Source organism: Cupressus sempervirens, chromosome 2 (genome assembly GCF_028749045.1).
Source record: "Cupressus sempervirens isolate cs-2001-9-10 chromosome 2, ASM2874904v1, whole genome shotgun sequence".
Classification (NCBI taxonomy): domain Eukaryota; kingdom Viridiplantae; phylum Streptophyta; class Pinopsida; order Cupressales; family Cupressaceae; genus Cupressus; species Cupressus sempervirens.
The window spans coordinates 223,645,034-223,658,911 of NC_143119.1; the positions used below are offsets into that span (position 1 = coordinate 223,645,034).

Below are 13,878 nucleotides of genomic sequence, written 5' to 3' on the forward strand. Positions count from 1 at the left end.
AATATTAAATTGTTTCCGTACCTCTGTCCAGTTTGTCTCCTTCTTAGCGGAGTTAAAATTCAATTTGGACTAATTTAAAATTGCATTATAATTGGTCTGTCACATCTGGATTATTAAAATTATTAGCAGTATAAGTGCATTGAACATTATTAAGTTGTACGTGAAAGTTCACCGAAGTTGACTCTATCGCTCCGATGAACAAAAGCACTAGTCTTTTGTTATTAAAGTCAGAAGATCTATATATATTCCTTCTGCAAGCATCAATTCCATTATTTTCAAATTTTATACAAAACATTCAATTATCAAATATTCAACATCCAGTTTCAGTTTCATCGAGTTCGAGGACCTTGCCAATCGAAGAACTCCAAGTTTAAATTTGCTATAGAAAAACCTTGAACCAGACAGTCAGCATTTAAGGTAAAGGTTAACCCGCCTGGGTGTAGCGGAGCCTAAAAGTGCAAGGGAATCGAGAAGTGTTCCCGTTCGTTGGCCAGAACTGATTGAGAAGTCCTATTGGAGAAGTGGCAGGCTCTTGGATTTCCAATCTGCAGTTTTGGGAACCAACAGATGTTATGCATAAAAGGGAGCAATTACCAGGGCTGAAATCAATTGATTTGCACTTTTACCAACATTGCCTTTATGGAAAACAAAAGCAAGTCAACTTCTTGAAGTTTGGGCATGAAAAGAAGGCCACACCCTTAGCGCTAGTTTACTCGGATGTATTCGGACCTACCAAGGTAACCTCCATTGGAGGAGAAGATTATTTTCTTACTTTCCTTGATGATTGCACAAGAAAGGTGTGGATCTACATGTTGCATAAAAAGTTTGATGTGTTCAGCAAGTTTAAAATTTTCAAAACACTAGTTGAAAATCAGATTGGCCATAGGATAAAATGTTTGCAAACGGATAATGGTGGAGACTTTTGTTCACTATAATCTGATTCATTTTGTGCGGATAATGGCATCTGTACAGTCAAGATTGTCCCATTCACTCCTCAAGAAAATGGAGCAGCGAAGAGGATGAATAGAACAATCGTTCAGAGAGCTCGTTGTATGCTCTCTAATGCCAGTTTGGGCAAGAAGTTTTGGGAAAAGGCATGTAATACAGCTGTCTAATTGATCAACCAAAGTCCACCATCTCGTTTGGAGTTTAGAATACTAGAGGAAGAAAGGTTAAGAAAGAGAATCTCATAATCTCACATTTGGGTATTTGGATGTGAAGCATATATTCATGTCCCCAAGGAAAAGAGGACGAAGCTTGATCCAATGATCCTAAATCACAAAGAGGCATATTCGTGGGATATGGAGAAGACCAATTCGGTTTCAAAATTTGGGATCCAGTTGAGAAGAATATAACAAGGAGCAAAGATGTAGTCTTCAATGAGAAGGTATTTTCAGCTTTCAATATAGAAGAAAAATCAGTATATGGATATGTTCCTTTCTCCATTTCTGGTAATAACATCAATACTAGTAGAAATTTCCAGACTTCTTCTCCAAATGTTTTATCACCCACTTCAGTTTTGGCTCCTACCCATGTGTCTTCTTCATCCGCTAAAAGCATGTGGAGTAATTCATTTAATAATGGTGAAAAACACTTTTCAAATATAAATATGAACAGAGATAATAATTCTTTGTTCGAACTTGGAGATGTATTAAAACAGAGCACGATAATACAGTTCAGAATTAGACAATAATAGTCCCACAGCCTCCTTAGACGGTGGGCTTGGCCCAACTTCTTCCCCAAACAATGCTCTGTGATCTGTTCCTAACACCCAACAACAGTTGGATGTTCACGATCAAAGACAGGTCCCACTCAATCAAATTGCAAATAATGAAATCATCAAAGGTCCATTGCATCGTAGTATTAATGGCACTGGTTACATCGACAGCCACATTGTTTCAATTCCACAAAGGCTAGATTTTGTTGATATTCCTAATGCAAACAAAAGATCCTCACAAGATTGGCACACAACTAATAGAAGGCATGGCTCGGGTGCCCAAGGAAGCCTGTGTCTACCCACAATTGACATGAACTCTACAGGGAATGCACCCCCTACAACTCGCCCATCTCAAACTTACTCATGGTTGAATCATTCTATTGACCAAGCTACCATCCACACTGGTGACATGAACACCTATCTGGAGCCTCACCCACATTACTCCACTAATGTTCAACTCATACCTGATGGTTCACGCAACTCTTCAAAACACTTAACACCTTAGCTCAACTACTAGTCCATTATCTGTCCATGAACAACCAGCCGACAATCTCAGCATTCGATACTTCTTTCCTTTAGATGAGAATACGAGTAATATGGTTGAGAAGCACGATGGGCAAATCGAATCAACATTCCCATCTGCTACTAATAATCATTGCATGGACTCCACGCAGTCTGTGAACAGAACAGAGACTAATATGCCTCAGAAACAAGTTTCACTTGGTAACAAAGAATTGGGGAAAAAAGAAGCACGTTTTCTAAAGGTAGTCCTTATGAAGGATAGAATGAATTAAATTCAAACAGAGAAACCAATACTAGTAATATACAGAGTGGATAAAGGACATGATGAAAATAGTGGAAACATGAATATGAAAAGGGGGATAATGTTCAGGGACTTAAAAAATCAACCAAATAGAGAAGGCTTGGAGCCAAATTCTATGATTATGAACTCTTGTTTTTTGAAGAAGCAAAGCCAAAACTTTTATTATCAGATCAAGTTGAACCAGCAAGCTTTAAAGAAGCTTGTAAAGCAGCAGATTCTCACAAATGGGAGGCAGCAACGCAAGAAGAGATGGAAGCTCTATTGGCAAATAAAACTTGGGATAATGTTCCATTACCACCAGATTGAAAAGCTCTCAAAAATCAATGGATTTTTCGATTGAAAGATGAAGTCCAAGGTCAAAACCGATAAAAAGTTAGGCTGGTTGTTAAAGGCTTTGATCAACAAAGGGAATAGATTTCACTGAAATCTTCTCACCTGTGGTAAAGATGGCTACAATCTTGTAATGTCCCCATTTTAGCAGTTGACCAAGTGTGTGTGCGTTAGCCTTGTTCTACATGGTCCCGAGGGCTAACGAAGGGTTTAATGGGATCCTGGAGTGTTTTGGCCTAGTCATTTCCAATTTGGGCCAAAACGAAGTTGATTTACTCAGTTTCAGGCATACTTACTATTTTTAGTAAGTCAGCAGGACATAGTGCAGGTCAATTTTGGTGATTGGATTTGATACTCCTCGGTGAGAGCTTTTCGATGAGCTATCACTCGCATTATCGGAGTCCGATTGCTAATACATTTTAATGTCTGAAGTTTTATTAAAGTAACGTCTAATTTAATTGTAAAATATTAAAGTGTTACTTTAATATTTATTTTATGGGGATGTGTACCCAAGGGAGACATAAGGGGTATTTTAATATATGTTTTATATACTACACATCTTTTATCCCACATTGCCCATATGAGTTGAGCGGACCCTTGGAAATAGAATAAAAGAAAGCATTTGTGGCTTCATTAGCCAGGTTGAATATGAGAAAAAATTGGTGTGTGAGTTGCAGCTCCATTCTTGCCATTTGAGGACGTCTATCCTCTCTTGTAACATTCTAGATGTCATTCCCTTGGGGTTTGGCCTTTGGAATTCTTCGTTATTGGCTTCATTATCAGGCAATTTAGTTGCATTTCCAGCTACAGGCAGATTTGGTATTTTGCTCATATCTTCTTCAATACTTTTTCGACGCTTATGCCGCTTTGAGGGAATGATATTACAAAGGTAGCGGACTGATTGAAGGACAAAGCACTGTAGCAGCAAGTTCGAAAGCATGGGCTGGAGTATTATGTCAATACTGCTGAAGTAATTAGTAAGTTGATAAATCTGCCATGTATTTGGTTTTATGAATTCTGAAAATAACATTTTATTAGCAGCAGTTCATTTCCACTTTGCATATTATTGTAATTTCTTTCTTGTTTATGTTGTATGATACCAATTCCATGCACAAAATACAACAAACAAATAAACGTTTGATTTCCGGAGTTATAAGGGGTTTAAAACATTAAACGGAGAAATAAGAGGTTGAATGCAAACTATTTGACAAAATTCCTTTCAGCAAATTGGTTTAGTTTTTTGGGACATCCAGGGGTGCCCATTACAGTGGTATCAGAGCTATAAGTCCTGCCATCCTGTGGAGGTCTTATAGGGAATTTGGAACAGCCCGATAGAGGGAAAAGTGTTTGATGAAATGTCAAAACACTAAAATCAGAAATTAAAAAAAACACAGGCTAAGCATTTATGTTTGAGCATGGGACAGGGGCCTTATAATTTCCGCGATACCAGAGCAAGACAAAATAGGATTTCAGACTTGCAAAGCAAACAATCTAGTACATCCGTGCAGGGGGACATTGAATCCAGCCATACAGACACAGAGGAGATATTCTTTGATCAGGACAACAATATGGGTGATCGAGATGACAGGAATACAGGATTAGGCGGAGGCAGGAATGCCGGTCCAGATCAGGGGGACGTAATGTTCAGACAATTACTGGATACATTAGAGTAGGGGCAGCGTATGCAGCAGGAGCAGAATAGGCGAATGGACATGATGTTGCAGCTCATGGCTAGACAGATGGGTGTCAATATTAATCCAGGTGATGCCAACAACAGAAACAATAACAATGAGGGAAACAATAACAATGGGGGAAACAATAACCATGGAGGCCAAGGCAACAACAATGGTCCTGAGAATAACATTAATGGTAATAATGGACACGGCAACAATGGGAATGAGACTGATAACTTTAGACACGTTGCACGCCCAACGCGGACTGCGAGCTCAAGACCTCTTCTACCCACCTTCCCACCTAGAGATCCGGTTCAACCAGTAAACGAACCGCAGATTACCGAGTTACAGGATCAGTTCAGGAGGGGCTGGGAGGCTAGTGGACCGGAGTTTCAGGCAGATATTTCCCTCAGAGATTATATGGACTTGAGGATGAGACACATGCCTAGAGCAGGAGGGAGGAATCAAAACTTTGAGCTGAGAAAGAAAGTTGGAAAACTTTCCTTACCTTATTATGATGCTTCAGGGAAGATGACTGCACGAGCTTGGGTGCAGAAGGTAAATACATACTTGCAGCTAAATCCTATGCCTGAGGAGGAGGCTATCAAGTATGCGGCTATGCACTTGGATGGCGTTGCACATGAATGGTGGCATCATGGCATGGTGACTTTGGGGCATAATCAGATTACATCCTATGAGGAATTCACCGAAACATTGATTGAGAGATTTGACACTAGGGATCCCGAGTTACATTTCAAGGAACTAGCACAGTTAAAACAGTCAGGTTCTGTGGATGCTTACATTGACGAGTTTCAACGCTTGTCTGTACTTGTTACTGATATCTCTCCTAGGAGATTGGTGGTGTTATTTTGTGATGGTCTTGCTGATCCATTACGAGGTTGGGTGAAGGGACATGATCCACTCACCTTAGCTGAAGCAACTAAAAAGGCACGAGATTTAGCCCCTTCGGTATACAAAGGAAAAAACCATTCAACAGATTCTTCCTACTGCCAGGACAAAGACAAAAAACTGTTTCAGAAAGAGTATAGCAAACCCAAAGAAGGATCAAAAGGACTAGACAATGAAACCTTGAATGAACTTCGAAAGAAGAAGCTATGCTTCCATTGTAGAGAGCCTTGGGACTTATCTCATAAATGTTCTCTCAAGGCTAAGGCAAATCAAATGGAGTATTTTTCAGCAGAAGATTCAGAGTCAAAGGGGGAGGATCAGCACTCCGATTCAGATGAGGGTAACACTATAGAGGAGAGCAGCATTCCTAAGGATGATAGATCGTTGGCACGCTTGACAGGGGCCCAAAAGGCAATCACATTTAAGGTCAGGGGTACTATCCAAGGGCAGAAAGTGATATCTCTTATTGACACTGGGGCTACACATAACTTCATAGATGCACAGTTGGTAGCCAGGAGAGGGTTACAGACAGAGGAGCATGATGGGTTTAGAGTCATGGTGGCTAATGGTAATAAATTATTATGCACTCGAAAGATATCTAATCTTCACATCAGGTTTGGAGATGGCTACGAGTTGAAGGATGAGTTCTATGTTGTGGACATGGGAGATTATGATGTCATCTTCGGCATGACATGGATGGCTTCCCTAGTGGAGTTCACACTCAACCTAGCGAAATTGGAGATGAGATTCCAGCATGAGGGCAGAACTGTGGTACTTAAAGGTCTTTCAGATGGAGGTTGCAAAGTAGTGTCCTTGAGGAGAATGCAGAGACTTTTTCGTCATGATGACATAAAGTGGGTGGCAGAGTGCTACATTATGCCAACTTCACCAGAGCCACAAGAAAAGAGTCATCCACCAGATATCCAAAAGATACTTGATAGACACGCTAAAGTATTTAGTGATATTCCTCATGGGGTTCCTCCTGACAGAGGGATGGAACATGTTATTGAGCTCGAGGAGGGAGCCAAACCAGTTATGATTACTCCCTATCGTCATCCTAAGAAACACAAGGATGAGATAGAGAAGGCGATTAAGGATTTGTTGGAGATGGGGCATATCAGGCCCAGTAAGAGCCCCTTTGCTTCAGCAGTAGTATTGGTAAAGAAGAAGGATGGGACGATGCGCATGTGCATCGATTACAGGGCACTGAATAAGAAAACAATTAAAAACAGATATCCCATTCCTAGGATTGATGAGCTGATTGATGAGTTGCATGGGGCATGCTTCTTCACCAAAATTGATTTGCGATCCGGATACCATCAGATCAGGATGAGAGCAAAGGACATTGAGAAAACAGCCTTCCGATGTCACTATGGCCACTTTGAGTTCATAGTTATGCCATTTGATCTAACCAATGCACCCGCTACATTTCAAAGTTGTATGAACCAGGTATTTAGGAAGCAGCTGAGGAGATTTGTCTTGATCTTCTTTGATACATCTTGGTCTTCAGTAAGACCTGCGAGGAGCACTTACATCATCTAGAGGAGGTGTTATCTATTCTGGAGAGAGAGTCATTGTATGCCAAGGAATCTAAATGTGAGTTTGGCATGACTGAGCTCCTTTACCTTGGGCATATCATTAGTGCAGATGGCGTTCAGGTTGATCCCGAAAAGATTAGAGCTATTGTAGAGTGGCCTACTCCCACAAACCTTACACAGCTTAAGGGATTCTTTGGTTTATGTGGTTTTTATAGGAGGTTTTTTAAGGGATATTCACAGATTGCAGCACAGAGGTGTTTTGAGCATTTCAAGCAGGTAATGTCTTCATGTCCAGTTCTAGCTCTACCGGATTTCACGAAGCCTTTTGAGCTTCATTGTGATGCATCAGGTGATGGGATTGGAGCAGTATTGATGCAGGAGAAGCATCCCATTGCATTCGAGAGTAGGAAGCTCCAGGGAGTTGAGAAGAGTTATTTTGTCTATGACCGGGAGATGTTGGCCATAATGCATGCATTGGCCAAATTTCGATCATATTTGGTAGGTGGACGTTTTGTGATCAAAACTGATCACAACAGTATTAAATACTTCATGAGCCAGCGTGATCCTAATGACCGACAACAAAAATGGATGACTGAATTGCAAGCTTATGACTTTGACATAGAGTTTGTCAAAGGTAAGAAAAATGTGGTGGCTAATGCCTTATCTCGGAGACCTCACTTATGTGCTCTGGCAGAGATTTCAGGAGATTGGAGAGATCGGATTATAGCAGAGTATGTTGAAGATGCTTGGGCTTCTGGATTGATTTCAGGTACATACAGGATGATCACTATGAGGTGATAGATGGATTGATCAGAGTTCAGGACAGGGTTTATTTGATTCCGTCATCACATTTGAGAGAGGCGATACTGAAGGCATTTCATGATGCACCCACAGCTGGACATCCGGGGGTCTTCAAGACCTACAGGCAGATCCGAGAGCGGTTTTCATGGAAAGGGCTCAAGGATGATGTTCAGAGGTATGTCAGGGAGTGTGTGGTTTGTCAACAGAATAAGGGAGAGCACACATTTCCTGCAAGTTTATTACAGCCCTTGCCCATTCCTGATATGATAGAGGTACGCTCTGATACCACTGATGAAGGTACTGCTCTAATACCACTTGATAGAGGGCCACACCACCCTTACCCACTCGCAATCAAGAGTGCAACAATATGGAGACCAAGAGAAATAAAAAAAAATGCTTCACAAGAAATTTTATTATACTTGAAGATCCTTACAACACCCACAAGATGATATCATAGATATGACTTCTTCAAAAAGAAGTTTACAAATTCTTCAACATAAGAGAAATCCCAAATAAGAGTCTTCACACCAAGAGCTTCACCAAGAATTTCTACTTTAAGAGCTACACCTTTAGAGCTTTCACACCTTGAAGTCTTCACACCTTCTAGCTTCTACTTCTCGAGCTTGATTAGAAATGCTCATATGCCTTGCTTAAATAGGCACTTACCACCCAATGCATGACTTATCCACAACCTTCTAGAATTCCACCTACACAATATCCACAATCTTCTAAAACTTCCATAACCTTCTAGAATTACAACTAAGCACCACCATGTGGCCCAATTAGAAAATTACATTTCCTTTATGGATCACAACAAATATTAAATGCAAGATTCAAGAAACTTTCCACAAGCTTCTAAGATGCCACCTACACACCTCGATTAATGTAATGACAACTATTTTTCTTATTTTTCTATTTATGCCACCTATGCACCTCGAAAATAAAAATCCTCTTTTCCTTTCTTTTCTCCTTTTTATTTTTTCTTATTTCCCCTCTAATTTTCGTCACTTTCTCTCTCCTCCACAATTTTTTATTTTTTTTTTTTTTTAAATTATTATTTTAAATTTTACATTCAACATGTCTCCCCTTTATTTTAGATGCAAGATGCTCCTGCATCATGATAAGAACTGGAAAAGTATTTCGATGGACTTCATCACTGGTTTACCACGAGTGCAGGGAAGAGATTACATTTATGTGGTGGTGGACCGCTTGACAAAGTTTGCTCACTTCTTTGCTATTCCGTCCATTTACACAGCAGCACAGGTGGCAAATCTTTTCTTTCGAGAGATATTCAGGTTACATGGGCTGCCCAGATTCATTGTCAGCGACCGGAATAGTAAGTTTATGAGTTTTTTTGGCAAGAGTTGTTTAGGTTGTGTGGTACAGATCTTACACCTAGCACTAGTTATCATCCACAAACAGATGGGCAAACAGAGATTGTGAATAAATGGGTGGAAGGATATTTGAGGAACTATGTAACTGCACAACAAAAGGCTTGGATCAGATGGTTGCATATGGGAGAGTATTGTTATAACACCACTTATCATATGTCCATCAAGTTGACTCCTTTCATGGCACTCTATGGTTATGAAGCACCTAGCTTCATGGATTTAGTTTTGGGGGACAGTAGAGTGCCCAAAGCCAAAAACTTATTGCAGGATAGTCAGGACATCCTGAAAGTGCTCAAAGAGAATATACAACAGGCCCAGAATCAACAGAAATTGTATGCTGATCAGCACCAAATAGAGCGTAGCTTCGAGGTAGGGGATATGGTTTACTTGAGGCCACAACCATATAGACAATCATCGCTCAAGAAGAGCGGAGCTGAAAAGTTGAAACCTAGATTTTATGGTCCCTATAGGGTGATTCGCAAAGTGGGCAAAGTCGCCTATGAGCTTGAGCTTCCAGAGGGCAATCGAGGGCACAATGTGTTTCATGTGTCTAGGCTTAAGAAAGCCATTGGTCAGAATGTAGTGCCTTCTGCAGATTTACCCCCTTTGGATGAGGAGGGAAAGCTTGTGTTAGTACCCGAGGCTATTCTGGACACCAGAGAGAGGAAGCTTGGAAACAGGATAGTGAAAGAGTATTTGGTCAGATGGAGAGTCCTGTCAGAGGAAGATTCTACATGGGAGAGTGAGCAGGTTATTCAGCAGGCTGGATTGAGATTGCTTGAGGACAAGCAATTTCAAGGGGGGCGGACTATAATGTCCCCATTTTAGCAGTTGACCAAGTGTGCGTGCGTTAGCCTTGTTCTACATGGTCCCAAGGGCTAACGAAGGGTTTAATGGGATCTTGGAGTGTTTTGGCCTAGTCATTTCCAGTTTGGGCCAAAACGAAGTTGATTTACTTAGTTTCAGGCATACTTACTATTTTTAGTAAGTCAGCAGGACACAGTGCAGGTCAATTTTGGTGATTGGATTTGATACTCCTCGGTGAGAGCTTTCCGATGAGCTATCACTCGCATTATAATACATTTTAATGCCTGAAGTTTTATTAAAGTAACGTCTAATTTAATTGTAAAATATTAAAGTGTTACTTTAATATTTATTTTATGGGGATGTGTACCCATGGGCGACATAAGGGGTATTTTAATATATGTTTTATATACTACATATCTTTTATCCCACATTGCCCATATGAGTTGAGCGGACCCTTGGAAATAGAATAAAAGGAAGCATTTGTGGCTTCATTAGCCAGGTTGAATATGAGACGAAATTGGTGTGTGAGTTGCAGCTCCATTCTTGCCATTTGAGGACGTCTATCCTCTCTTGTAACATTCTAGACGTCATTCCCTTGGGGTTTGGCCTTTGGAATTCTTTGTTATTGGCTTCATTATCAAGCAATTTAGTTGCATTTCCAGCTACAGGCAGATTTGGTATTTTGCTCATATTTTCTTCACTACTTTTCCGACGTTTATGCTGCTTTGAGGGAATGATATTACGAAGGTAGTGGACTGATTGAAGGACAAAGCACTGTAGCTGCAAGTTCGAAAGCATGGGCTGGAGTATTATGTCAATACTGCTGAAGTAATTAGTGAGTTGATAAATTTGTCATGTATTTGGTTTTATGAATTCTGAAAATAACATTTTATTAGCAGCAGTTCGTTTCCACGTTGCATATTATTGTAATTTCTTTCTTGTTTATGTTGTATGATACCAATTCCATGCACAAAATACAACAAACAAATAAACGTTTGATTTCCGGAGTTATAAGGGGTTTAAAACATTAAACGAAGAAATAAGAGGTTGAATGCAAACTGTTTGACAAAATTCCTTTCAGCAAATTGGTTTAGTTTTTTGGGACATCCAAGGGTGCCCATTACAAATCTGGGCTATCCTTGGTTTAGTTGTTGTTCATAACCTTGAACTTGAACAAATAAATGTCAAAATCACATTTCTTCGTGGTGACTTAAATGAAGAAATCTACATGATGCAGCCAGAGCCCAAGGCAGTTGTACCTCAAGTTTGATCGATTCATGACTGAAAATAACTTTATTTGGTCTGAATCTGATCCATGTGTCTACAATAAAAAGTTACTTAATGGCTCTTTGTTCTTCTATTTCTTTATGTTGATGACATGCTTCTGATTGGTTCCTCTATGAAGTTGATTTCTGAATTGATGGAATATTTGTCACAAAGATTTGCAATGAAGGATTTAGAAACAGTAAAACAAATATTCATTATCCGTGATAGACACAAGAGGGAAATCAAACTTTCTCAAGAACATTATGTTCTCGAGGTTTAGAAAGATTTCGCATGGCGGTTGCCAAACCGGTCAGCACTCCTCTTGTTAATCATTTTCGTTTATCTTCAACCATGTGTCCCAAGGCACAAGAAGAGCAAAACTACATGACGAACATCCCATATTCTACAGCAGTGGGTAGCCTTACAAATGCAATAGTATGCACTCATCCAGATATTGCCCAAGTAGTGGGAGTTGTGAGCCGATTTATGAGCAATCTGGATAAACACCATTGGGCTGCAGTTAAATGGATCTTGAGGTATCTTAAGGGTACTTCTGATTTTGTGTTGTGTTCTAGTGGCAAAGATGCTTCATTAAGAGGATACACTGATTCTAGCATGTCTGGAAATCTAGATAATAGAAGAACTACTACTGGTTACGTATTTACATTTGCTAAAGCAGCGATCAGTTGGGCGTCAAAGTTGCAACAAGCTGTCTCACTTTTATCTACCAAGGCTGAATATATTGCTCTCGCTAAAGGGGCAAAAGAGTTAATTTGGTTGCAGCATTTATTTTTTGATTTTGATTGTCCTCAACAAGGTTCGGTTTTGTTTTGTAACTGTAAAAGTGTCATTGGTTTAGCAAAGAATGCAGTGCTTCATAGCAAGACTAAGCACAGTGAAGCCTGCTATCATTTTATTCAAAGTGAACTTCAGGAGGGCAAACTTCAAGTCATGAAGATCAACACCAAGGACAATCCAACTGATGCACTTACAAAGGTTGTTCCACGAGAGAAGTTAGAGTTCTATCGAGCTTCTCTTGGCATTGTAAAGAAATAACGGTAGGGGAATTCAGGGGAGTCTCAAACATTACAGCAGTTGGACTTTTAAGTGGGAGTTTGTTGGGTGTAAGTGTGAAGCTCAACAGCCATAATGATTTATTATTTTTTATTATGTTTTCCCTGCAAATGATTATGACTCCTCAAATCTTTTGAGTCTATAAATAACTGTTTTGGAGGTTCATTATGTATGTTGTATTCGACAAGCTGAAGCTACGGCTGTGACATAAAACCAGACTTTAAGATCAATAAGACATTTCCACTAGAGTGTGGACATAGCCACAAATTGTGGTGAACCATGATAAATTTGTGTATTTGTGTATTTTCTTTTATCTTGCTGTTCTATATTTTTCATTCGCACTTTCAGTATACTTCAAATCTCAGAGTAGATATCCATGATGGGCTAATGGTAGGAAAAATAACCAACAAATACCCGCAAGAGTTGGTCGTGAGGGCCTTCTTCATGAGCTATATCTTAGTAAATGGTGGGGATTTCAACTCTGCTCGTCTTGTATACAATTCAAATTATATCTTCTTGAGTTTTGAACTTGCGACCAAGCTCAAAAGAAAAACTGAACCCGGTCAATCCACTAACAACAGGAGATCGTATGATAAAATAATTGTTTTAATGCTATATGCTCACCAAACCTTCCTACTTGCCAGACACCGTGCTGTTAATGAGACATAACGGTGACAATTTACATGAACTAAAGCAAACAACCAGAAAATCCAACAAGGAATTTCGGGAGGAAAAAAAAAAAGAACTCTACGATGAGGCTTTTTACTGAAAAACAACTACAGCATTAATAGTTAGCAATTGGAATTTCTTGTGGACTAATCATTTCATCCTTTTCTTTCTCACTGCATAAGATACAACTGGTTAGTTACACATATTTGCCTTGAATGGGAGAGGAAAAAAGAGAAAAAAAAAAAAGATACCATAAAGACGGACTAGCTGATTCAAACAAGTGTGTGCAGCTTGTTCGTCGAAGCCAAACTCTGAAGCTAAGCTTAAGAGCCGAATCTTCTCTGAATCCAAATCGAAGCCCATTTTTAAGAGAACAAATGCTTTGAAAGGTTTATGCGCGCCAAATGTCTTTGAACCCTAGCCTTAGGCGCACCATTGCTTTTGAATTTTGTCCTATGATAAGGAAAACCAGTAATGGTATCGACTTTTTTTCTTCCAGTTGACGATTCGAAAGAGTGCCACAATATGTTTTTAAGTTTCTTTTGAGTCAGTTTTTCATTATGAATTTCGATTAGGAAATTTGTAGTTTCGTAATGTTTGTCTTTTTCGGAAGTTCACTCAACTTACATTTTTTTCAATAATAATAATAGTTAGATATGTTACACATCTAATAGTGAAGTGATTTTTAACTGTAGTTCTTTGTTGTAAAAAATAAAGGTTTTCACTTTTCACTCTTTCTTGGAGACCATCTATCTATTAGTCTCATCTAAGATAATCAGAATTTTAACTTGTAGAAATTATCTCCTACTTATCAAAATACTGATAGCAATATCACAACAAGAGATGCAATGCGTCATAGTTCCTGTCCAATGCATAATGG

General features: G+C 39.4%; 1 protein-coding gene across 2 annotated transcripts in view; it reads right to left on the minus strand.

Annotated features, from left to right (window-relative positions):
* RECQI1 (RECQ helicase l1) overlaps nt 1–13,546 on the minus strand; it is a 151,358-nt gene extending 137,812 nt beyond the window's left edge. Inside the window, exon 1 of one of the 2 annotated variants that reach the window (XM_089813278.1) lies at nt 13,250–13,546. In XM_089813278.1, coding sequence (XP_089669404.1) covers nt 13,250–13,361 — 112 coding nt within the window. In that variant the 5' untranslated portion in view covers nt 13,362–13,546. The remainder of the gene's footprint in view (nt 1–13,249) is intronic. The other variant, XM_089813277.1, reaches the window with a different exon arrangement.
* Between the last annotated feature and the right edge of the window lie 332 nt (nt 13,547–13,878).